Below are 23,797 nucleotides of genomic sequence, written 5' to 3'. Positions count from 1 at the left end.
AAGGGCCATGATGGATACGGACATGCGGAGCAGAGAGATCCCTGCATCCCCCCCCCCAGCCTCTCCTCTTCCTCCTCCTCTTCCCCCTCCCCCTCCTCTTCCTCTCTGGTCCCTGGTGCTCACAGATGCCTGTCACGTCACAGAGAAAAGACAGCAGAGAGAGAGAAGAGCCTGTTACAGCCTGTCTGAGTCTCTCTCTCTCTCTCACACACACACACACACACACACTCGCACGCACGAGGTGATGAAGAGACGGTCAGATTGAAAGGTGTAGCTGATCCCTGAGTCGCGCCGCTGCCGGCTTAATACCCCCCGGCCGGCCGAAGCCTCTCCAGGTGCCGGGAGGAGGAGGCTGACGTCAGCGTGTTATTTCTGTCCGTCCCCCTGGTCGGGGAGGGGTCACCGTCTCTAATGCATTATTCACACCGGCGGCGTCAACAGAAGACAGATCTTATCTCGACAGGGGCCGGAGCGGCTCTCACCCCGCGCGGTTCAATATCTGAATAAGAAAAGCAGGGAGGAGAAGACCGGAAAAAAAAAAGAAGCGACGAGGCTCGCCGGAGCGTCTCCAGCACTGAAGCTCTTTCAACCAAAAACACGTCCATCACTGCTTTTTTATTGTTACTATCATGATTATTATCATTGTGATTCCAGGTACCAGCTAGCGTATTAGCTCGACAGCGGCTTCACTTTGTTGCACGTCGCCGTCTTTCTCTCTCTCTCTCTCTCTCTCTCTCTCTCTCTCTCTCTCTCTCCCTCTCTCTCTCTCTCTCTCTCTCTCTCTCTCTCCCCCGCAAGGCGAAAATCTGTTTAACGCGCCACTCTTCACTGGTCCCTTTCACGCCGAGACGACAATTTCAGCTGTTTTATTTTTTTTGTTCGTTTGTTTGTTTTTTTTGTTTCCCTGACGGATGTCGAGGAGATCAACAGCTGTCAGGCAGCTGCGCACGTGCGCTACTGGGGCTCACACATGGCTAATTGTGCCGCAGCTCCTTCACTGTCCTTCCCTCCTTCCGTCCCTCCCTCCTTCCGACGGGCGGCGGCGCACCGACGTACAGCTATCTTCACCCTCCGTCAGCCATGTGAGGGAAGGCCCGCTCGCGCCGAGCCCTCGTTGATAGCTTGCGTGATACAAGCTGGAGCGCTCTGATAGCTACCGAGCTAACGACGCATCGCACTGTAAATAACGTTTTTTTTTTTTTTTTTTCATCGACATCTTACTCAAGTCCTCAACTGGTTTAATTGTCCAGATCAATGTTATAATCTGTTTTCTGTTTAATCTTATACACTCTTTTTATTTCCTCATTGGAAGTCTTCGTCTCAGTGGTTCCCATTTAGCGGTAATCAAGCCCCGGACCAGGGGAGCATCGTCCCAATTGACCCCCGTTGCTTCCTCATAAAGGGGAATCAGGCAGTGATCAGTCTGCCGTCAGCCTCCCTCAGGGTGGAGTGAGAGCCCAGACTGTCACTCTCCTGAAACACACACGTCCAGGTGCATCTTTACAGACGCGTGGACACGTGTGAAGGGTTTGATCCTGAGGGACACAACAAAAAAACGCTTCAACCTTTTCTCAAATTTCTGCACTTGGTTAAATTAAAGATGGAACAAGGCACCTTTTCTTCCATCTGTCCATCCATCAATCAGCCATCCATCCATCCATCCATCTATCCATGCTTTATCAGCCACCCATCATCCATCTGTTTTCCATCATCCATCCATCCATCCATCCATCCATCATCCATCCATCCATCTGTTCTCTGTCATCCATCCATCCATGCCTCATCAGCCATCCATCATCCATCTGATTTCCATCATCCATGCATCCATTCATCCATATCCATCCAACATCAGCCATCCATCATCCATCTGATTTCCATCATCCATGCATCCAGCATCATCCATCTCTTTTCTGCCATCCATCCATTCATCCATATCCATCCAACATCAGCCATCCATCATCCATCTGTTTTCTTTCATCCATCCATCCATCAATGTTTCTGCTGCACTCATAGATGTTGGAGTCTCCATCCTGCTAGGTGCTTACGTTTTTTTTTTTTTAAATTAATCTGGACTTTTCCAAAAAAAATAAACACCTTAACACAAACTAATTAATAAATACAAGGTATAATAAAAACAGCGATGTGCGTGAGAGAATAGCGTCCCATTAACATACAGCGATACTGTACATATAGAAGCGGTTTTCAAAAAATAATCAGCAGGTATCAAAGCAGCAGCTGCATTATTCAGTGTTAAACAACAGCAAACGCAGAAACTGAGCCAGAAATATTTGCCAGCACTGCCGGGGCCTGATCCAGTGAAGGCTGCAGTTCTCGGTGTAATTCCGAGTCCTCACAAAGTGACTGCTAAACAGCGTCTCTCTGCCCCTACACATCTCCCCCACTTCCCAAATTGCTGGTATACATACATTTCCAAGGGAAACAGTCGGCATTTATGTAAATCAACGCCTTGGAAAAAAAAAAAAGAAGAGCTAAGTCCGCGGCGCTGTTTGCCAGACGCTTGAGTGAAATGTTTAGCGTCGTGCTCGGAGTTGGCGGTGATTGCAGGCCGTTTAAAACGTGTGTCATCACACGGCCAGACTTTACAGTCGTCGTGGCGGGGAGTGATTGCACTGACATGATGTTATAATGGAGCAGGACTTGCTCCCCGAGTCTGCCCGACGGTCAAAACTCCCTGCATGTGCTTCAACAGTCGCAAAATCAAACAACTTGTCAGAAGGTTGTTGTTAGAATAGGTAAGCTACGTAATAGTTCAGAATACTACAAATGGCAGGGGGCCACATCACCTGGTCTTTCGGTGATGGGGAGGCGAAAAATGAACATATAAAAATCAACATGTGGTCTGCGAATGATTGAGGTTCCTCTCGTGCAGTTCTGATGACCCGGATGGGCCACAAGCGCACCATCGTGTGCTCAGTCTTTGAATCCCCGGCCGCTAATAGCGGCCGACAGAAACCATGGCAGACGAAGTGTAACATCGTTGGTTTCGAGCAAATCACTGCCTCTTTCGTTTGTTCGCTCGTTGTTGTTGTTGTTGTTTCTTTTTTCTTCTTTTTTTTTTCCGCCCGTACGTATGGACGACAGCCATGCCGAGGTGTTTAATGACTGCCCAGCTACCTGCTCGCTACAAGACCCCCTGCTGCTCCGGCAGGGGAACCCCGCGGCTTCCTTTTTTCAGCGGGCTCGCAGCGGGGGCTTTCAGATGGCTCCCAGTAGACCTGGCTCTTAAAAGAAAACAGAGAGAGAGAGAGAGAGAGAGAGAGAAAGAGAACCATGGGTTGTTTTATAGTCTTTCTGTTGATGTGATGGAAACAACATTTCCTCGACGGCGACAGCTGTAAATATTATCCTCCGCAACGCCGTTAAAAAAAAAAAAAAAAAAAGCCACCGTAAGATTCAGAATGAGTGAATTTATTTCCGGGGCCCACGGCTGCCGTCGAAGGGTTTTCTTTGAATAAATACATGAATATATTACAATACATTATTTGCCCCCTTTTTTTTTTTTTTTTTTTTTTTACAAGAAAAAAAAAAGTAAGTCTTCTTTCTTTGTCTTTGGGCTATAGAAATGTATAATCCCCGTCATTTCTGCCTCGGCTCTGATCCCGGGGCTTACTGTATATATATGAATGTGTGCGGCGGGTGCGGGGCTGAGGAGAAAAGCAGGTGATGGATGAACACCGCCGCCATCAGCTGCCTCCGCCGCCGCCGTAATTGAAATGGTAATTTTCCGATACAGCGCGATGACCTGTGCTCGGGCAGAAATCCCCGGCCTTATTGGATAATAAACACAGAGAAAATTGTCCCATCGAAAACTCCCAGCAGCTCGGCCTCTCGCCATTCAGCCTGCGGATGGATGCATGGGGCTGTGTGTAAAGTCTGCATATTTTTTCATTATTTTATTATATTTTTTTATGCTTTGTGTGGGTTTAGTTGTGCGTCGTCCCTCTTTCTCCTGCTCACTTCCGTTTTTATATATGTATATATATATATATATATATATATATATATATATATATATATATACATATATATTCCAAGTCATTCAAGCTTCGGCTCAGGTACGATAATAGATGGCGAAAAATTCTTCTTCTTTTTTTTAACATTCAACACGTAGGTCCACTTTCCACTGCACCTTTTTTCCAGAGACAACGCATTGCTGAGTGTGGGTGTACATGTTGCCTTTCACCAACACAGGCTTTCTAACCTTGTCCATCCTTTGTAAAAAAAAAAAAAAAAGAAAAAAAAAGAAAAGAAAATGGGGAAAAAATGTTTTCGGTCCATTTGTTTCCTCCCCGGCGGAGGAGCTCCCGTCTCCCCGCCGCTTTGCTTCTGTTTGGCGTGCGGACTGAAAGGCAAATGTGGAGCTATTTGTGCTGCGTGCCAGGCAGGTAGCTTTGTGTGTGTGTGTGTGTGGGGGGGGGGGGGGGGGGTGTTTATGTTTTTTTTTTGTCAGTCAAATCATTATCGCAATTGTTTTGCATTGCTGCGCTCGCTGCCGTACCTGAACAAGTGACTCGCAGCGACCGGCTTCTCTCTTTTTTTTTATTGTTATTTCTGTGGCTCTGTGTCCTTCTATTCTCTTGCCAGGCAAAAAAAAAGAAAGAAAAAAAGAAACGAAATCAGTGCTTTAGTTCGCAACACAGACGCGCATACACCCAGAAAAAACACACGCAGGCCTAAAGCGATTACTCAAACTAATTAACTAACAGCGAGGCCCCCGGAACAAGCGGCTCGGCTAAAGCAGGGAGCAGCACCGAGGTGTTTAAATCTCTCCTTGTTCCTGCCCTAGCGTTAGCTCCTCTAGCTTTATTAATGCTTCACCGTTGGAAACGTTTGAATTTATCTTCTGCCTCGCCGACGCGCAACCTCTTACTCTTCATTATACCTGAGATAATAGCTTTTTTTTTTTTTTTTCTTAGGTCACCATGGGGCCCGCGGCACACTTTCAGTGTAGCATTGTTTTGCGGGCGCGTTTCAAATTGGGAGCCATCGCTGAGTAAAGCAAACAATGGCAACGTCTCCAAACAAAAAAAAAAAAAAAAAAAAAAAAGGTTAAAGCATGATTGTTAAATACAGCAAAAGCAGCTCAAAATTACTTTTGCTTGCACGCTTTGTATAAGACAAAAAAAGTTTAATGGTCCTATTAAACTTCACTCACCTTTCAACCGCTTTACACTTTCACAAATGTGCAATAAAAGACTTCTTTGTGTGTCAGTATGTAGGTAACTGTAAATAATCAAAATGTTCATAAGATTTAAATATCTTGGAGGTTTTTTTTGTTTTGTTTTTTTTTTCATTTTTTTTATTGCCGTGTTTCTTTTTAATGAATCTAATTTTCCGTCGTTTTCACCTTTTACCATTGCTGTAATTATGCGTAATTAAAATGTGGCTACTTTCTATTTTCCCTGGTTGCACATTCTAATCGCAAAACAGTGCAAACCTCAACTATTTTCCCATCCATTAGAACACATTTTTAAAAGCTTCCTATCGTTTTTCGGCACACACACCCACACACACACACACACACTGCAGGAGCCGCTCACGGCTCCTATGGTCGGCATACATTAAAAGCCTGGCGCCGCATGCATCCGATAAATCTTTGCATCTACGACTCGTTTGTCAACAGGTCTGCTTCAGAAAAGCGGGGTAATGTGATGTAAATAAGCTTGGATGAGATGACAACAGGGAGCAGACAGCGCCGGGGAAGCGGTGCAGGCAAACTGGCCGCAACAGGAGGCAGCACAAAAGAGCACGGAGGCCAGGATACAAAGACAAATCAGGCATGAAAGGCAGAGCCAGAGCCGGCTGACGATATTTGCACAGTAATTGGTTGTTTTTGTCTCCATCAAATGCAGTCTGTTAAAGAATAGAGTCTCAAAAGACAGACAATGGATACCTTATGGGGGTTTTTTTGTGCATGTTCAGGTTTGGGTTTATTGTTCTTTTTTGTTGTTCTTGTTGTTTGTTTGTTTGTTTGTTCCTATCAGCAGCAGGGGAGTGCTCCATAAATCCCTAAGTCGGTATCCTGGCACTGATGTCACTTATGTACATGACTCAGACTCAAACACATGATGGGTTTTTCAGAGCAACAGATGGGACATTTCCCAAATCCTCGGGAGTTATTTGGAAAGAAGGAGGAGGCAAAAACCGGTTGGACAAACTTTATCATTCAAGCAGACCAACCACTTTTTTTTTTTTTTCTTGCTGTCTGTTTGCGCCAGATGTGACATCACACACGTCACTGGACAATTTTAAACCTTGACATGTGACTTAACAGTCTTGCCAAAGTCACCCGGGAGTAAAGTAAAAAAAAAAAAAAGATATATTTTCCACATGAAAGGTCTGTGTCAGTTCTGATAAAGGAGGCGCCAGTGCAGCATCCACGCTAATCACTTTAGCAGCATTAAGGCTCGCAGACGTTTCCTGTTTATCTTCCATGTCTTCTTCTGCGGTTTTACAAGGCCAGTGGTTGCTTCTGAGTTTTGTCACCGCTTAAATGAAGCGTATGTATTCGCAAGATCGCTTTAACAGTATTTTCATGCGAGGTGGACGAGCTAGCTGTCTGACTGAAATCTTAGTAATCCACAAAATTATACAAAGTTTTCGGAAACGTATTAAAATACAGATCCTCTGTAAAACTGTGCAGCTTTGTTTTTTTGTTTTTTTTTATCTTATTTTCTTTTTACACATCATCTGGCGGTGGTTTGTGCTTATCTAAAGGTAATTGCTTGTGAAGGCAGAGTGGTGCGGTTAGTTCCAGCCCCCTCTCACCCCCAGCTGCAAACACTTTACCTGGACTCATTAAGCATCAGACACGGTACATCAGAGGGAGCTCTCTGCCAGGCTTCACACTCTTAACTCTGCCAAGTTCTGCCCTCTCTGAAGTAACCTGCCAAACGCCAAAGTATCTTCTCTCTCTCTCTCTTATGGCCTGGAAATGATTTTTTTTTTTTTTTTACTTCTTCTGTTGGTGGTGGGTCGGTCTTGAACTCTTCTAATAAAGGTAATTCTTTGTACTTTGAGCTCGAGAGCGCGGCAAGGTTGAAAGAGGGTTCAAATAGTTTTTGTCCGTCCGGAGCGAAGTTCAAAACCTACTGAGGGGGGGATTTTTTTTTTTTTTTTTTTTTGTGCTCCCCACGGCCTGTCGGAGTTCATGAGCAACAACGGCTGTTTGAAAAAAAAAAAAAAAAAAAAGCCACAAAAAAAAAAAACAGCTTAATGTGACAAATCAAGCAACGGCCATGTTTTCAACTGCTTTTTTTTATTTTTATTTTTTTTAATCCAACTCCATCAAACTTCTCTCTTATCTCTTCCAAAAAAAAAAAGAGGCTACCCCACCCACCCCAGACATTGTAGTTCTAATCATATTTGCCATGAATTGTCTACATTGTAAGAGACTTGGCCAAACTTGAGTTAGAGTTTCCCTGACAGCCCTACGGTGTAGCGTTGTGTAACCCAAGGCTACAGCTCTGCGCATGACGGAGGCCCTGCTGCCGGTGCGTTGCCCTTTCCAGAGGTTGTTTGTGAGCCATTATTGAGTCTGCGGGGACTTGGATTGAGGGTCAAAGGGTCTCTTGAAAGGTTCACATTTTCAATCGGTCCTTGAATGAAAAAAATGAAAGAAGAAGAAGAAGAAGAAGAAGAAGAAGAAGAAGAAGAAGAAGAAGGAAACTGGCATCCGGCAGAACATTCCATATGCAGTCCTTCATTTACTGACGGGACATTATCTCAGCGATATTGCCGTCAGCTGTTTTCAGCCATGCATCAAACTCTGACATCTTTTGGCTCCAGGCACCTTGACTGATTGTGGAGTGGAGGAGGAGGAAGAGGAGGAGGAAGGGGGAGAGAAGGAGGAGAAGGGGGCAGAGAGGCGGGGGTCTTCATCCGATTTCCTCTCAGGCCTCGGGTGCCCTCTGGCGGCCCCTGCGGTAGGACACCCCACCCTCTTCTTCCTTCCGCTATTAATAGCCTAGTGCGGATCCAGCTGCCATTGTTACTCCTGCCTGGCTGCGTGCTGCTTAGAGGATTTCACATGTTTATCAGACCAGAAATATTGTGCATTTCCACCGAGTTTGGAGGGAGAGCTTCCTTTTTAAAAGCCTCGTTCCCGTCTCCTCGTGCATTCTCGAACTTTGTTTATCTTCGTCAGTCCCTGGGTTGTATTTATTTTTTTCCTGCCCTCACTGAGATGGCCACTGTTCTGGAAATAGCACACATTCGCCTACATGTGGGACCATGTATAAGCTATGAGAGATTGAATTTCATATTTTCTTTCCTGCAGATGCAACTAAATCAATGTTCAAATGACTCCTCTAAAATGTTCAGAATTTCAACAATCAAAACGATTCATGAAAAGACGTTAAATTTCCTCATGAAGAAACAAAGGCGAAAGGTTCCACTTACATCTTGTCATCTGACCACGAACCTACTGAAGTTGAACTCTGCTGCACTTTTGACGTGCATTTAAAAATGTGCCCGTTGCATGCGCATACTGCACTGTTGTGTTCGAAGGCCCTCTGCAGGTGTCTTTTCGCAACTGCAAATCAGCGATGTCATTCGTTGGTAATGTTTCCTGATATTATACAGAGTTCATTAAGCTTTACTTTATTTTCAGTGGCGTTTTAACTTCGACATATTTCATTTTCTTTCTTTTTTTTCTTCTTTTTTTAAAAAAAAATATACTCACAGTAATTATTGTCATATGTTTTTGCTAAAGTTATATTCTACATGTTTTAAAACTGTGAGATTTCTCACTGTCTCCACTGTGTACTGACGAAGTGTGTACATCTTGATAAATGCATTTGCGCCTTCGGAGTTTCGTTTACAACATAATTTGTTTTCAAAGTTAACGTTTTCATTTCAGTTCACCAATTTAACCAACGATTTACAGACATGACACCCCAAACGGCGCTCGGTGCTATTACTCAAATGCACAGTAGGTGGCAGTGGAGGGAGCGCTCCCTCTGGGCTGCCACGCCGAAGAAGAGGGCTTTCGGTCACGGTCAGTGTGTTTACAAGCGACGGTCGGCAGGTCAGTGAGTCGGTGAGGATGAGCTGGTCCGAGGCAGGTAATGTAACTGTCTGTTTTTCCCGAAATTTCCGTACTGCTAGCAACAACCGTGTTTAGAAATAGACATATCGCTCGAATGGTTCATAACATCATTCATAATATCTCCGATACGTAGCGAAGCGGTTACTCGTCGACTATCCTAGTAGGTTCATAGTTGTATGGAATAAATGAAAAACTGAAATGATTATGTAGCAACACAAGTCGTGTTTTTTTATTATTATTATTATTTTTAAACACTACGTTAAAAGACAACTGTGCTAGCTGTGGGAAGGTTTTTTGTTTGTTTGTTTGTTTGTTTTTCGCCGACCAAGTTGTGTAAAAAAAAAAAAAAAAGGTCCAGGTCGACCTGGCGCCTCAGTTCAGACAGCAGGGGGAAGGTGACGCCTCTAAAGCAGTTGTCCATCCGCTTTATGTAACCATAACGCAACAAATAAACTGGTTTGGGGGCAAAGTCCACAGAGGAGGCTGTTGTTGAATGCCCCTTTTCTGCAATGTCTGTGTATCTGTGAGGCCACAGACACACTGCTGCTCCAGGTTTATAAGACACATATGATCTTTTTTTATTCTAGGATTGCCCTGAGTTTAATCTTTAACAGGATTCAAGTGCATTCAGCAGCTCTTTCCTTTGCTTCCCTTTTCTTTTCTTTTTCCCCACAGGATCTTTCAACTTGTCGTAACTGGCCGCAAGCGGAGACCTCGGACGACCTTTCACACGATGGAGGCCGTGACTGACTTCCTGAGAATGTTCCACATTGAGGCCAGTCGGTCTTCTGTGACCCTCAGCCTCTTCCTCATCTTCCTGGGGCTTCTCTACTGGTGAGAACATGTCTGCAGAATACAGGTTTTGCATGTGCCACTGACATGGCTCACTTTCCTTCGATTTCACTTTTTAAATTGCAGATCACATATTAAAGTATAATGCATATAAAGAATATCCATAACATACCGTTCCAAAAAACGAAATAATGATGATCTCGGATGCGAGTTCTTACTTGCTCCAACTTAAACCAGGAGGCCAAAACATGGCCTTGCCTAAACCTCATATTTGATATTTTGGCAAAAGACTTCATCAGTTAGAAATCACTGTATTTTAATAATCGCTTCTCTTTACTCTATTTTCTAGGTACTCCGTTTATCCTTTCTCAGTTCTTTCGAGGTGTGGCATCAGTCATCCAAAGCCGTCACCTTTTCTTGGCAACCTGTTCCTTTTCCGTGAGGTAACAGATGAAATCTGTTTTTCCCTTTGTGCTGTAAATGTGTTTTACTTGCGTTACGTGTTATATGAGAAAACCTCGCCTTGTGCTTCCTGTGTCATAAATATAAATACTTCTCATTCTTTAATGAACATAAAAAATGATTTATTCTTAGCGACTTTATTTAACTAGAAACATAAGTACATACATACATACATACATATAGATTTTTCATTCCAACGTCGATTCTGTAAATGTGAGGCATTGGTTTTCTAACTGACCAGTGCCCTCTAGTGGCTTGGCACGGCACTGATCGTGACATTTATTACGTGTCTCTTATTACGTGTGGCGTTTTCCTTGTGTTGGAACAACACCCGACATGAATGTCAAGCAAAAAGTCCTCCATCCAAAGTCAAACCTTGCCTGACATCGCTCACTGTGTCGCTTTCAAGGGTTTTTTCAGACCTCTCCAAGATCTTGTTGCGAAACACGGCAAAGTCTGCGGGTGAGTAACGTGAATTCTACATCCATATTTTTTGATTTGAAACATTTAATTTTATCATCCATTAATCAGACCACGTAATACCAGGGATTTCTTTTCGCTCTCTCCGTTGAAAATGGAACTCTCAGGTATTACATGGGCCGCAAACCAATCGTGGTGATCGCAGACCCAGACATCCTGAGGCAGGTGATGGTGAAAGAGTTCAGCAGCTTCCCAAACAGACTGGTAAGGGCGACGCCGGCCGGGAACCACGCGCTCCACGCGGCGCAATCGGTCTATTGACGGCCAACCTGCGTGTTGTCTGCGCAGAAACTTGTTATTACCAGCAAGCCCATGTCTGACTGCCTGCTCTTCCTGAGAGATGACACGTGGAAGAGGGTGCGCAGCGTCCTGACCCCGTCCTTCAGCGCCGCCAAAATGAAGGAGGTGAGACGTGAACGTGTCTGTTAATATGAGGATTTTCACCACTTGCGCCAACCACTTAGCCCTCCCCTTATGACTTCTCTGACAAGTGCTGGTGTCTCCTCCACTGTGCCGCAGATGGTCCCCCTCATCAACACGGCCAGCGACGTCCTGATGACCAACCTGAGTGTTTACGCCGAGTCAGGAGAATCTTTTGACATCTACAAGTAATTTTGACGCCTCAGCTTAAAAAAAAACAGGCTTACACTTTATCGCTGTCCGTCCCGACTCGCGTCTGTGTAGGCCTGACTGTGTGTTTCTTGCAGGTGTTTTGGCTGCTTCACCATGGACGTCATCGCCAGCGTGGCTTTCGGGACCCACGTGGACTCTCAGAACCACGTGGACGACCCCTTTGTCCGCCACGCGAAGCTGTTCTTTTCTTTTACCTTCTTCAGGCCAATCATGCTTTTATTCTGTTAGTTGAAAACTTTAATTTTTTTTCAGAAAATATCGATTTTTTGTATGATGGTCGAGTCATGTGAAGCCGATACACTAACTCCTCTGGTTTTGCGTGTCCAGTGGCCTTTCCTTTCATCGCTCCTCTGGTCCGGATTCTTCCAAACCATAAGCGAGACACCATGAATCAATTCTTTGCCAGCACCATTCAGAAGATCATCCAGCAGAGGGAGGAGCTTCCTCCTGAGCAGGTGAATGTGGCGCTCTTATTTTCATTTTAAATTACACTTCATCTTGCTGTCGGCCACTGTAATAAGTAGGGATGCACTGATTTTTTTTTACAAAAACAAGCAAAGTACGAGTATTTGCATTTCAGCACTCACCGATAGCGATACCAAGTACTTGATACGGCCATTACGCCTGAACGTTCCTCAGCATGTTTTTCTAGAACATGGTGGCTGTCACTATGTTTCACTGCAATACAAATACAAATTTAACAAAACTGTCATATATATACATGCATATGCAACTGGTATGGGTATCGTGATATCATCTGTACAAGTAGAGTTCTCAACCCTGGTATCGGTACTAATACCCAATTTTTGTATCATACCGATACCCGATACTGGCATCGGTACAAAAACCCAGTTTTGGTATTGGTACCGATACCCAATGCTGGTATCGGTACCAATACAGATGCTGGTTATCGGTGCCAAAACTCGACTTTGGTATCGGTACCAATACCCGATGCTGGTTATCGGTACTGATACCCGATGCTGGTATCGGTGCATTCCGAGTAATAAGAGATCAGAGAGAAAAAACATGATGCCAAATTGAATTTACCATGGCTTCGTAAGAAAGATTTCTCCATTTTGTTTGCGCGCAGAGGCGTCGGGACTTCCTCCAACTGATGCTGGACGCGAGGACAAGCAAGGAGGACGTGTCTGTGGAAGACTTTGACACAGTGCAACCCGCTGCCGAGCTCAGGAACAAAACCCCGCAGGCACAGGACTCGCCACCCCAGCAGGACGAGAACGAAAGCGGCCACCAGCAGAGGGCGCCCTCGGCGCGTCCACAGAAGAGGACCATCAGCGAGGACGAGATCGTGGGCCAGGCGTTCGTCTTCCTCGTGGCCGGGTACGAGACGAGCAGCAACACGCTGGGCTTCACCTGCTACCTCCTGGCCAAACACCCGGAGTGCCAACGCAAAGTGCAGGAAGAGCTGGACCACTTCTTCACCAGACACGTGAGTGGGTTTTTCTTGTCGGAGGAGATTCAGATCAACTCTCCCACTCTAATTTCATTTCGGGTTTAAAAATACCTGCTGGAGTTGCCTCACCTGGTGTCTCTCATGTTGTAGGAGTCTGCAGATTATACAAATATCCAGGAGCTCAAGTACTTGGACATGGTGATCAGTGAAACGCTACGCCTCTATCCTCCTGGACTCAGGTAAGTTAAGGCTGTTTACTGAGGAAACACATTCATCAAGCTATACAACAAAACCTCAGTAATATTTGTGTTGGCTGTAATTACAGTGGTGAAAAAAATGTGAATGATTTTGTTTTTTTTTTCCTTTAATTTTTTTCCTTTCAAGGTTTGGACGTGAAATTGAACGTGACTGTGTGGTGAATGGCGTCTCTTTACCTATGGGGGCGACACTGGAGATCCCAGCAATCTCCCTGCACCGCGACCCAGAACACTGGCCTGATCCTGAGAAGTTCGACCCAGAGAGGTCAGATCAGCTGTTCAAGAAATATATATATTCACATTCTGTTAATTCTGTTCAAGTCTAGTAAATTGTGTCGACTGATATATACAGAGAAACGGCACGAGACAGCAATCCAATTAAAATTTCACACTTTCAACCATCTCAGTTGAGCAGTGATGATATTCAAAGCGCATGTTGACACGTGACCAAACCAGTGTTCAATCATTGCTGTCAATGTTCTGTTCATCCTGTTGATCATGTTGTCCATTTTGCAAATCCAGGTTCACTCCGGAGGCCAAAGCCGCTCGACATCCCTTCGTGTACCTGCCATTCGGGGCCGGACCCCGCAACTGTGTGGGGATGAGGGTGGCCCAGCTGGAGATGAAGATGGGTCTGGCTCGTCTGTTCCGCACCTTCAGCCTTGTGACCTGCACTGAGACCGAGGTGGGCTGGGAATCGTTTGTCTCCCCCCCCCCCTGTATTTAACTAACACATACAGCTGTATTCAGGACCGTTTACTTTATGACATTTGGTATTTTTTGTCTCCCCCCAGGATCCTCTTCAGGTGAAGTCGTTCAGCACTCTTGGACCCAAAAATGGGATATTTGTGAAAATTCAGAAGAGAGACGTGAAACAAGGTCCATCCGGCACCACAGCAGAACAATAGAAGTTTGCTGAACTCAAAGCGGAGGAACCTGGACACCTGAATCACAGCCATATTAACATGCAGCAGTGTTTGGGAGAGCAGCTGTAATGGGAAAGATGGCGATGGTTTCAGTTATTGGTAGTGGATAATCAGTACAGCGTCAACTCTGATTGCAGAGCACATCTGGTGCTTTTTTTTAGGCCTCAGAAGTGCCCTGTGCACTAGTCACTTTGGAGTGTTTTTTTGTTTTTTTTTGTCCAACTTGCACTGATAAACTGTTTTCCATTGAAAGTAACCAGCAAATCTATTGATTTTCACAAGTTGCGTGTTTTAATTGAATAATGAATAAAACAACTATTAGAGCTCTTGCAACAATTACAGCTGGGTTGACACCGCAATCGAACATCTACTCAAGGTGAAAACGTGTACGTCCATCCACTACTGCAATCATATGAGATCCTCACTTTAATGCTGCTCTTTTTTTCTTCATTTGTTCCTTGGCAGGTGACAAGCTTTTACTGAAGTTTACTGAATATAACCTCTAACTTGATTTGGTTTGCTGTAGAGATTCTGATTGTTTCCATGAAACGGTGTCTAACTGAAACTGTTTAGATTTTGAAGATTTTCCGGTTGAATCGTGCACTGTACATTTTACCCGATTCTGTCCTTGATCCTGTGTAATTAAACATCCACACGCGATAAAATGTCTCCCGTCGCTTTGTGTTTTTATTCTTAGTCTAAATACCAGTTATATAACTAAACACCTAATAAGCTGTTGCCCACCTTGCCCACCAGTTTTCATTTTTCTTCGACCTATTCCTCTAAACACCATCTTCAAAACGTTAAAATGATACTTGCACATATATAAATAACATGACCATAGTTAAAGTTTGGCCTGGTGGTCAGACTATTTATATACACAAGAAAATCCAGCATTATATTGTAAATACTGTTGCACGTTAAATTATCCAAAGTGCATTTTATAATAATAATAAAAAAAAAAAAAAAATAGAAAGTAAACCAATAGATTCAGGAAGCAATTGCGAAAGATGGAAGTCTATTGAGCTGTTTCTTAATCCCCCTCAACTCAAGACTCTGAAACTGAGTCAGAGCCACTGGTCACCGATCGTGGTAACGGCTGCGGTTCCCCCACCAGGGGGCTCTCAGAAGATCTTGAAGCCCTTGAGCAGGGTGAGCGTGGTGGCTCTCCGTTTGCTCTGAGCCCTCGACGCCTTCACCGTCACCAGCTTGGCGGTGGCCGGGGCGGGCAGCTCCTTGTAGCAGGGCGTGGTGAAGGAGGGGGCGTCCAGCAGAGCCTTGTCCTCGTTGAGGAAGACGGCCGGCGCGTTGTGGCTGCGGCCCCTCCCCCGCCTCGTCCTCCTCACCGCCTCGTAGAAGACGTGCTGGACGGAGACAAAGTCCAGACAGGCGGACACCTCGAAGAACAAGCAGCCGAACTGAGAAGCCAGAGTCTCGCCGTCACAGCGGCTCACCTGCCTGAGAGGGGAGAGACACGTGGGGGACATTTTGCACGTGAAACATCCAGGAAATCGAATGAAACGACAGTGAAGTGACATAAAAGCCTTAGCCTTGAATTGCAATTTAGGTGCTTTTATACTGTAAAAGCAGAATTCAGGTAGATTTTTTTTTTAAGTACTTCCTGTGACACTGCCGCACAAGGCGAGTTCACCATTAGAACACACACACACATACACACAGGTACCAGCCTGTATCTGTCCATGTCCAGCTTGTTACCCAGCAGGATGATGGGAACTTGAGGCCGGCAGGTCTTGTTGTGCAGGGAGAGGGTCTGCAGGTACGGCTGGCAGCCTTTGAAGCTCTCCGCGTTGTCGATGCTGTAGACCACCAGGAAGGCGTCGGCCCACGACAGATAGCGCTCGCTGTTCACTGGGCCGTCCTTGACACACAAAAAATGATTTTCATAATTTAATGATAACTGAATCAGCATTGTGACAATTTACATTAGCACTATATTATCAATGTATTCGATACCTGGTCAAACGTGTCCATCACTCTGATTGTTACCGGCTGATTGTCCACAACATCCTGGCATGAAAAGATGTCCTCTGCTGACACAGTGGACACATTATTCATTTATATTCATGTGCTTTTGATTGCATGTGGTTTTTCATAATTATGTCTGAGAATCAAACAAACGTGTTTGGACATAGGACGAGATTGAGTAGTGCGCTATTTATCAGTGGATACTCTTTAAACTAATTTAATCCAGTCCTCGAGTTTAGCAGAGTGCATTTGTAAAAGGCTAGCGTAAGTCAACGGTTTCTGCTGGCCTTACCCACAGCACAGTATACCCATGGCAATAAAGTTATTAATGATAAGTGATTATTAATTGCCTATTATTAAGAGTTTGTGTTGACATAATCATTTTAGAAATAAAACCACCCCTTGCATCGTATTGCATTTTGAGCGAATAGTGTCTCAGCAGTTACGTAGTTATCCTTCCTGTGGTTGGTAGTGGGCTAGGGCAGCGCGGGCTGATATTACCTAAACTACCGCCCCTTATTTACCTGCCGCTGTTATTGCCACAGAAGCCGAGTACAGTTTACGAGAGTAAAGTTCCGGCGCTGCTGAGAAACAAGTTCCTGGAAGTGCAAAGCGACCATTGCAGTAGTTATTTTTATTGGCAGGATAGCAGAAACAGTTGTGCTAGCCTAGCGCGAGCTGAACAGAGGACTGGAGGAACTTTGTTGAAACGGTTTCCCCTGAGAAATAGCACACTGGCTAACATGGAAATGTCCAAAAAATTCTGAACCACCCCTTTAAAAATGATAAATATAAGAAGGAACAACAGGTCATTGGAGAAAACAACCAGTTTCACATTTAGCGTTGTAACCCAGTGGCTGCCTTAAAAAGAAATGATGGAACTGTACAAAAACGAAAAGTGGATTCAGAGATTTCATTGTAATCTAATGTGTCATATCTTTGATTTTTTTTTTTTCAAAAGAGATTATTCCAACAAGCTGCTAGAGCTCAGGCAGAGCTGGCAATTAGCGTGGTCCAGATAAAGAAAAAGAGAGAATATCGATGTGCAAAAATCAGGCAGCTTTCAAACATATCGGAAGGTCTTACATACAGCCTTACCAAGATGAGGGTCGTATTCCCCGATGAATCGTTTAGTTAGGAATTTGACGGTGAGCGCTGCAACACATGACTCATGGTCACAGAGAGACAGATCCGAGGAAAAATGCAAACAAAACCAAACATGATGCTGTAAAGTGTATCATGTGATTCTCAGTTGACATGAAAACTTTGTGCGGACAAAAGTCTCACTCTGTAATACTTCTCTTCTTTCATAAAAGTTGCTCAGAAAAAGAATAAACACATTTATTTAGCATTTGTTATGTTGAAAAGGAAGCCGATGGTTTGTTTATGGGATGTATGACACAAACATATAGAAGCTAAAAAGTAGGACCTGATTTTCCCGATCCCATCACTCCGAGCAGCACCAGGCTACAGTCGGCTGGAGTCTGGTCCGGAGCGGCTGCAGAGTTGTTTGTCTTAACCTTCCCGAACATCATGGACATGATCTTCCATCGAAGCTCTTCCCGGCCTTACAACCAGTATAAAAACACATGGCCGTACAGACGGGTGGCGCATAAAGAGTGCCTGTTCAGTATCCCGACAGAAGGAAGAACGGTCCGCTCGGCTCCGCCGAGTTTACTAAAGACTCCAGGCTCTTTTCCAGAGGCTGAGCTGTAATCACCATGTCATACTTGTGCTCCCATGAGGGGGGAGTAAGGGGGGGGGGGGGGGGTGAGTCCTAAGTGCAACTGATGCACTGACCTCTCCATTTTAGGAAAAAAGGCTTCCAACTAAGCCTGAAAAAAAGTTGAACTGTTGCCAGCTGAGCCGCCAACCACTTAGCTCAGCTGAAATAATCCGCGCACGTGCACTCTTACGTTTGGATAGTCGTTTTATTTGCCTTGCGAGGCTTCCAGGGTTGTTATGGGTTGCCAGTAAAGTGCCTCTACTGGAAAAATAATAGCATTATATTAAACCCAGTAGACCCAAAGGGCCATATTTCAGCATTTTTGGACAAACGCGACATCCAAAATGTCTTCAGTTGTTGGACTCTTTTCTTTTTGCCTTCTTTAAATGGTAAATGTAATGTATATACTGTCTACGTAAATGCGGGGTCACTCAGCAGGTCGCCAGAGTTTGTTGTTCAGGGCTGATCAAACCTAGGTTCCATGGTGGTGATGTACTTCAGTGCTGGTTATCCAGAACAAAGAGAGAGAGAGAGAGAGAGAGAGAGAGAGAGAGAGGGAGAGAGAGAAAGAGGGAGAGAGAGAGAGAGAGAGAAAGAGGGGGAGAGAGAGAGAGGGAGAAAGAGGGAGAGGGAGAGAGAGAGAAAGAGGGAGGGAGAGGGGGAGAGAGAGAGAAAGAGGGAGAGAGAGAGAAGAGAGAGAGGGAGAGAAAAAGGGAGAGGGAGAGAAGAGAGAGAGAGAGAGAGAGGGAGAGAGAGAAAGAGGGAGGGAGAGAGAGAGAGAGAGAAAGAGGGAGAGAGAGAGAGAGAGAAAGAGGGGGAGAGAGAGAGAGGGAGAAAGAGGGAGAGGGGGAGAGAGAGAGGGAGGGAGAGGGGGAGAGAGAGAGAAAGAGGGAGAGAGAGAGAAGAGAGAGAGAGGGAGAGAAAAAGGGAGAGGGAGAGAAGAGAGAGAGAGGCCAGGTTTTATCTGGGACACGCACGCAGGAAGCTACTGCTAGCTTGTAAACAATCAGAGATTAATTTACCAGCGTGTCACAACTGGTCTCAGCAAGGTGAAATATAACAACCTGGAGCAACACAGCGAGACAAACAACCATTTTACGTTTGCGGATAATTCAAAGTTGCTTATTAGGCTGACGTGTCGTTGGACTGTGGATGGAAGTCAGAGTTCCTGAAGAGCAGGGAGAACAGGCAAACTTCCTGTGAAATGAAATCCAGAGATTTTAATTTGTTATTTTTAAGTTACCTTGATGGTCCACTGGAATCTAAAATTAGCGAATGTGAATGCTTGTTTTTCTTTGTTTATCTTTCGTTTACTTCCTATTTTACACCAAATTTGTTCGGACTCACGTGAACTCTCCATTTGTGCTCCCACCACTCTGTGCACTTGACACCTCACAGGTAACCGTGTTTTTTGGCAATTGGCACCCCTTTCTATTTCTATTCCATTCTACCTCACTTGACTGACAGGGCAGACAGGGACATTCACAGCTGCCCTGCCATTATTTGGCTCCTCTTTCTCCCCTCCGCTGTCCATGTCATCACAAAGTACTTGAGCTGGATCACATGTCCGACTGCTATGTATAGAGTCTGTTGTCAGAGCCGCAGAAAACAGACCGGCGGGGTGAGCTTGACCGCCGAGCATCAGCTCGAGGAGGCTCCCACTCTGGCTGGGTTGATCGAGAGAGAAGCCTGAAGGAGGAGGAGACTCCTGTAGAAAGAACCGAGGCGGACTGTGGATGGCGTGACAGGGCCGGTGGTGGAGGTGGTGGTGGTGGTGGTGGTGTTGGGTGAGGTGATGGAGTCCGGCAGCCTGAGGGTCCGCGTCTCCGACAGCTCTTTTGTGGTGGCCAAACCCCTGGTGGCGGAGAACTGCGAGTACTTCCGAGCGCTCTTCGAGTCTGGGATGATTGAGAGCCGACAGGAGGAGGTCCACCTGCAGTGCGTGGGCGCCCAGGGCTTCCTGGCCATGCTGCAGGTCCTGGATGGCGGCCGGCCGGCGCTCAATGGCGACCAGATCGTGGAGGCCATCGCCTGCGCCGCCTTCCTGCAGGTGCCGGCCCTCGCCAGGCACCTGGCCAACTCGGTCAACTCGGAGAACTGCCTGCTCATGTACCACACGGCCGCCACCTACGGCGTGTGGGAGCTCGCCCACAGCTCGGCCGCGTTCATCCGCGACATGTACGCCGACCTAAAGGAGGATGTGGACGCCCTGCCCGGCGGCCTGGCCGACCACATCAGGTGAGTAAGTCTGTGAGCGCTGTCAAGTTACGCATAGAGACTTAAAAGATACAGGGCCCGGGCGATGGGGAGGAAAAAAATGAAAAACAGCCAGTAACACTCAAGTATTCCTCAATCCATCCATTTTCAATACCTGCTTCTTCCTGTACTCAGGGTTGCAGAGGTCTGTTGGATCCACTCCGAAATGTCATAGGCCGAAGGCAGGGTAGACTCTGGACACGTCGCCAGTTCAACGCAGGGCCACTCAAGTGTCCATCATAGAACATTTGAATTCATCATCTTCATCATCTTCCTCAGTGTGAATCTTCCAAAACGCACCCTTTTTCGTCAAAACGCACCTTTTGATGAACTTTGTCTTCAGTTGTCTTACGAAGAAGACTTCCTCACACTGATTACCTGGACTCACGTTGGGCAAGACTCCGTTGAAATGCAACTTGTGTTTGATCCTCAATATGCTCACCAGTGGGACAAATTCAATTCTTCTACGACGGACACTAGAGTGTTGTTGGCCGTTGTTGACTTCTTTTTCATGTTTTTCCTCTGGACCACCGCGTCAGATCTCTCCTGCCCAGCAGCTACGTGGCCGTGTGCAGCCACTCGCCCGCCACCGACCAGCTGCTGGAGGACCCCCAGAGGACCGTCCGCTACCTGGACGAGGACGAGCAGGACTGGAAGGTCCTGACCCACCTGCCGGCCAGCGCCAGCACCACCATGGCCGGCGTGGCCGTGCTGGACAACCAGCTGTACGTGGTGGGCGGCGTGCACGACGTGAGCAAGAACGTGGTGGAGGCAGGCTACCGTTACGACCCGGCGGCCGATGCCTGGTCCCCAATCCGCGGGCCGCTGCAGCCGCGGTACAACCTCACGCTGGTGGGCCACGACGGCTGCCTCTACGCCGTGGGGGGCGAGTTCCGGGCCAAGGCCATGTCGTCGGTGGAGCGGTACCGGGCCCGGGATAACACTTGGAGCCCGGCCTCGCCGCTGCCCCGCCCCGCCGCCTCGGTGGCATCGGCCACGACCGCGGACAGGATCTTCATCTGCCTTTGGGGGGGCAATGGCGCCACCGAGATCCACGAGTACCGACCCCGGGACGACCGCTGGCTTCCGCTGACCACCCTGGTCCGCCCCCACAGCTACGGCCTCTACATGGTAGCCCACAGGGACGACCTATACGTGATGCGCAACAGCCCCGGCGAGGACTTCCTGACGTGCGTGATGGACCGCTACAGCCTGAGCTCGGGCCAGTGGACGGCCGTGGCGGGCCAGTACGGCAACACCAAGGGCTCGCTCTTCACGGCCGCCGTCAGGGGGGACTCGGTCTTCACGCTCAGCAGGCACGTCACCACCGAGTACGTCGTCAGGGAGGACGGCGCCTGGAGGGAGCGGCGCAAGATGAAGGGTTTCGGCAGGATCGGCTCCATATACACGTTTCTGATGAGGGTGCCCAAGGCCAGCGTCTCGGTCGGGGGGAAGTCTCCAGGTCCGACGCGGGGCCGAATCCTCAAGGAGACCGGAGAGTGTCCGTCGTCATCCCCGCGGTGCAGAGACAACCTGTAGGAGGCTTTCGTGGCTTATTTTTTCCAAGTACAAGTCCAAGTACGTGGATGGAGCTTTTCTGCATGGAGATCTAAAAAAAAAACAACGGAAGACGAAAAAACAATTTAAAAAAAACGATGCATAGGTGGTTGAAAAATATAAAAAGCCTTTATTTGATCATGGCTTTGTAGAAGTTAAAAATGCCAATATTTTGGCCGTGTAGGAACTTCTTCAAGGCAGATAACCAAGACGAAAACAAAAACAAAGTATATCATCATCATAGCCTGCAAGGCTGAAACATGTTGGCATCTATAAATTGTACAAAGCCACGATCAAATAAAAGCTTTTCATATTTTTCAATCTGGAGTGCCTCAGTTTTTTTTGCATTTTTGTTTCATCTTTTTTTTATGATTAGAATTTTAAACCTATGAAGTAAGAGCGCCTGGTTTAGACAAACGTGTGCAAATATGCCTTTTTAGAACTATGACTGACAAAGCATGTTAAAAAAAAAAAAAGATCCTGTTAGACACATGGATGTAATTACTGAATAATATGAGAGAAGTGAAACGCTCCACGTGTCTCATATTATAGTCACGTTTCAAATCTTTGGCAGGACTATACGACAAGAGGTGATCCTCCCACATGAACTGCTGGCGCTCTGCTTCCTGCTAAAACTCAAAGTGTTGTTGCCGCTTCCACGCGTTTGAAAGGTGACAAAAACAAGACGGCCGACAAAAAAGCAACACCTGGCTGAGGGCGTGATCGTAGAACTGGGGCGTCACTGAGTTAGAATTGCAGTTGTGACATCGGAAAAGGCCAAATCTCACAACCGTTTGTTTCAGCGGGCAATGCCCTAAAAAGAAGAACAGGCAAAAGCAGTGAAGAAAAGACTTTGAGTTCACCGAGAGGCCGGATACACAGATTGCTGTTAGAAAAGCTGAACTGAATTTTAGAGAGTACGACAAGAGTGCTTCAATCAATTTATGCATCAAAAACATTGCATATTGGACAATTAATATCAATTTTAACTTGTCAAAATGCAAAAGTGGCTGCTAATACACATGCCTCCACAATGTGATAGCATTTTCTGAAATAATCACAATGCATTTTTAAGAACAGACGGTCTTTAATTCGTTAATAGTAGCATTATTAAATCTATTTCCATCCTAACTAATTATACATGGCCACAACATCTACTCAGAGGACCGCTATGGGCATATCTGCAGTGCACGGTCTGGCAGGGCGAAAGGCAGGGGAGCATCCGTCGGTGTCTTCTTCCTGCTGCTTCGACTCTCATGCTCCTCAGTTACTCGTGAAAAAAACATGAAAGCAGGAAACAACAAAACCAAAGTAGTTGATGTTGGTAGGATGAGGCGTAATCGTCCTTTGACAGACAAGCGCATCTTTTTTAGATTCTCTGGATTGAGTTTTTCCATTTTCCATTGGGTGTTTATGGAAGCTGCGTGTGTGTGGGAACCAGCTCCCAGGGGACGTCGGCTCCTATTTTTACAGAAAACAAGTCTTGGATAATATTTGTTTCCCAGACGGAATTACATTTATGGAAGCAAGGGGGTCAACGGGGCAGGAAAACTGAGCAGAGAAAACACATGAGGGTGGTGGGGAGGAGCGCTCCCATTCATAACATTGCTTCACGATGATTAGTCAAAAGAAAAAAAATAAAATGCTTCTGTTGACTTCTAACACAGTTATTACTGTAGTATTGTAGTACTGTTGCACGTGAAAAGATTTTTTTTTTTTTTTTTCTGGTTGTTGAAACGGTGCAGCCTTGGCCTCGGAATTGTCTCAGGTGCCTCTACAAGCAGACTCAGCGAAGTTGAAACGTGCTGAAGGGAAGTATAACGCTGTCTGCATCTGACCTCGATTCAATCCGTTTTCCACCACACACGCAGCACATTTGACTTTTGCAGAAAGATAAAAACATCGACGTGCACTTGCTAATCCCACTCTGACCTGGCCGCAGTGGTGGAGGATAGTGACACGTCTATTTCGGGCGCGCAGATCCCCTGAAAATCTTTTGGAAACAGGAAGTGAAAGGGATGGCGAGATTTGATTTCACCTTCCAGCTCAAACAGTGTGGACATCCATTAAGTAAAAGATATTTTCAGAGTGACCCATCGCCCGCTTTCGTATACCTGAACACAGCTCAGCCACTTCAGCTTGGCTGTGTGTGTGTGTGTGTGTGTGTGTGTGTGTGTGTGTGTGTGTGTGTGTGTTCGTTCCTGGCTCATGTGTGGGGATTAAGAGTTGCGCTCGGGG

The 23,797-nt window shown here is 46.1% G+C and overlaps 3 protein-coding genes across 3 annotated transcripts; 2 read left to right on the top strand and 1 right to left on the bottom strand.

The window, feature by feature from the left end:
* The first annotated feature begins 9,649 nt into the window (after window positions 1–9,649).
* Window positions 9,650–14,703, top strand: tbxas1 (thromboxane A synthase 1 (platelet)). Its single transcript, XM_076042828.1, has 13 exons — window positions 9,650–9,904; window positions 10,212–10,305; window positions 10,734–10,786; window positions 10,912–11,008; window positions 11,093–11,209; window positions 11,324–11,412; window positions 11,512–11,660; window positions 11,765–11,892; window positions 12,528–12,887; window positions 13,002–13,090; window positions 13,236–13,373; window positions 13,631–13,793; window positions 13,903–14,703. Exons 1-13 carry the CDS (start codon window positions 9,804–9,806, stop codon window positions 14,014–14,016), a joined length of 1,692 nt encoding a protein of 563 aa, XP_075898943.1. The 5' UTR covers window positions 9,650–9,803; the 3' UTR covers window positions 14,017–14,703.
* On the bottom strand, window positions 14,703–18,258 carry rasl12 (RAS-like, family 12). The gene is made up of 5 exons (XM_076042832.1): window positions 17,450–18,258; window positions 17,119–17,175; window positions 16,009–16,082; window positions 15,719–15,913; window positions 14,703–15,488 (listed from the first exon to the last, which is right to left on the bottom strand). The coding sequence occupies exons 1-5, from the start codon at window positions 17,559–17,561 to the stop codon at window positions 15,159–15,161; spliced, it is 768 nt and encodes a 255-aa protein (XP_075898947.1). The 5' UTR covers window positions 17,562–18,258; the 3' UTR covers window positions 14,703–15,158.
* On the top strand, window positions 17,560–21,881 carry LOC142899119 (kelch repeat and BTB domain-containing protein 13-like). Its single transcript, XM_076042583.1, has 3 exons — window positions 17,560–17,650; window positions 19,495–19,984; window positions 20,542–21,881. The coding sequence occupies exons 1-3, from the start codon at window positions 17,560–17,562 to the stop codon at window positions 21,539–21,541; spliced, it is 1,581 nt and encodes a 526-aa protein (XP_075898698.1). The 3' UTR covers window positions 21,542–21,881.
* The last annotated feature ends 1,916 nt before the right edge of the window (window positions 21,882–23,797 follow it).

This window comes from Nelusetta ayraudi, unplaced genomic scaffold (genome assembly GCF_046127955.1).
Source record: "Nelusetta ayraudi isolate G7.1 ecotype Tasmania unplaced genomic scaffold, CSIRO-AGI_Nayr_v1 ptg000071l, whole genome shotgun sequence".
NCBI lineage: Eukaryota > Metazoa > Chordata > Actinopteri > Tetraodontiformes > Monacanthidae > Nelusetta > Nelusetta ayraudi.
This window is presented reverse-complemented; position numbering and strand designations above follow the sequence as displayed.

Bases quoted from the DNA above. Each gene is read 5' to 3' on its own strand.
- tbxas1 (XM_076042828.1), top strand. From the start codon at position 9,804: ATGGAGGCCGTGACTGACTTCCTGAGAATGTTCCACATTGAGGCCAGT. The intron at 11,210-11,323 runs GTGAGACGTGAA...ACTGTGCCGCAG, and splicing joins GCGCCGCCAAAATGAAGGAG to ATGGTCCCCCTCATCAACAC. The intron at 13,091-13,235 runs GTAAGTTAAGGC...TTTCCTTTCAAG, and splicing joins CTCTATCCTCCTGGACTCAG to GTTTGGACGTGAAATTGAAC.
- LOC142899119 (XM_076042583.1), top strand. From the start codon at position 17,560: ATGATCTTCCATCGAAGCTCTTCCCGGCCTTACAACCAGTATAAAAAC. The intron at 17,651-19,494 runs GTATCCCGACAG...ATGGCGTGACAG, and splicing joins GCATAAAGAGTGCCTGTTCA to GGCCGGTGGTGGAGGTGGTG. The intron at 19,985-20,541 runs GTGAGTAAGTCT...CCACCGCGTCAG, and splicing joins GGCCTGGCCGACCACATCAG to ATCTCTCCTGCCCAGCAGCT.
- rasl12 (XM_076042832.1), bottom strand. From the start codon at position 17,561: ATGTCCATGATGTTCGGGAAGGTTAAGACAAACAACTCTGCAGCCGCT. The intron at 16,083-17,118 runs GTAAGGCTGTAT...CTGTGTCAGCAG, and splicing joins GGAATACGACCCTCATCTTG to AGGACATCTTTTCATGCCAG. The intron at 15,489-15,718 runs GTACCTGTGTGT...CCTCTCAGGCAG, and splicing joins ACATGGACAGATACAGGCTG to GTGAGCCGCTGTGACGGCGA.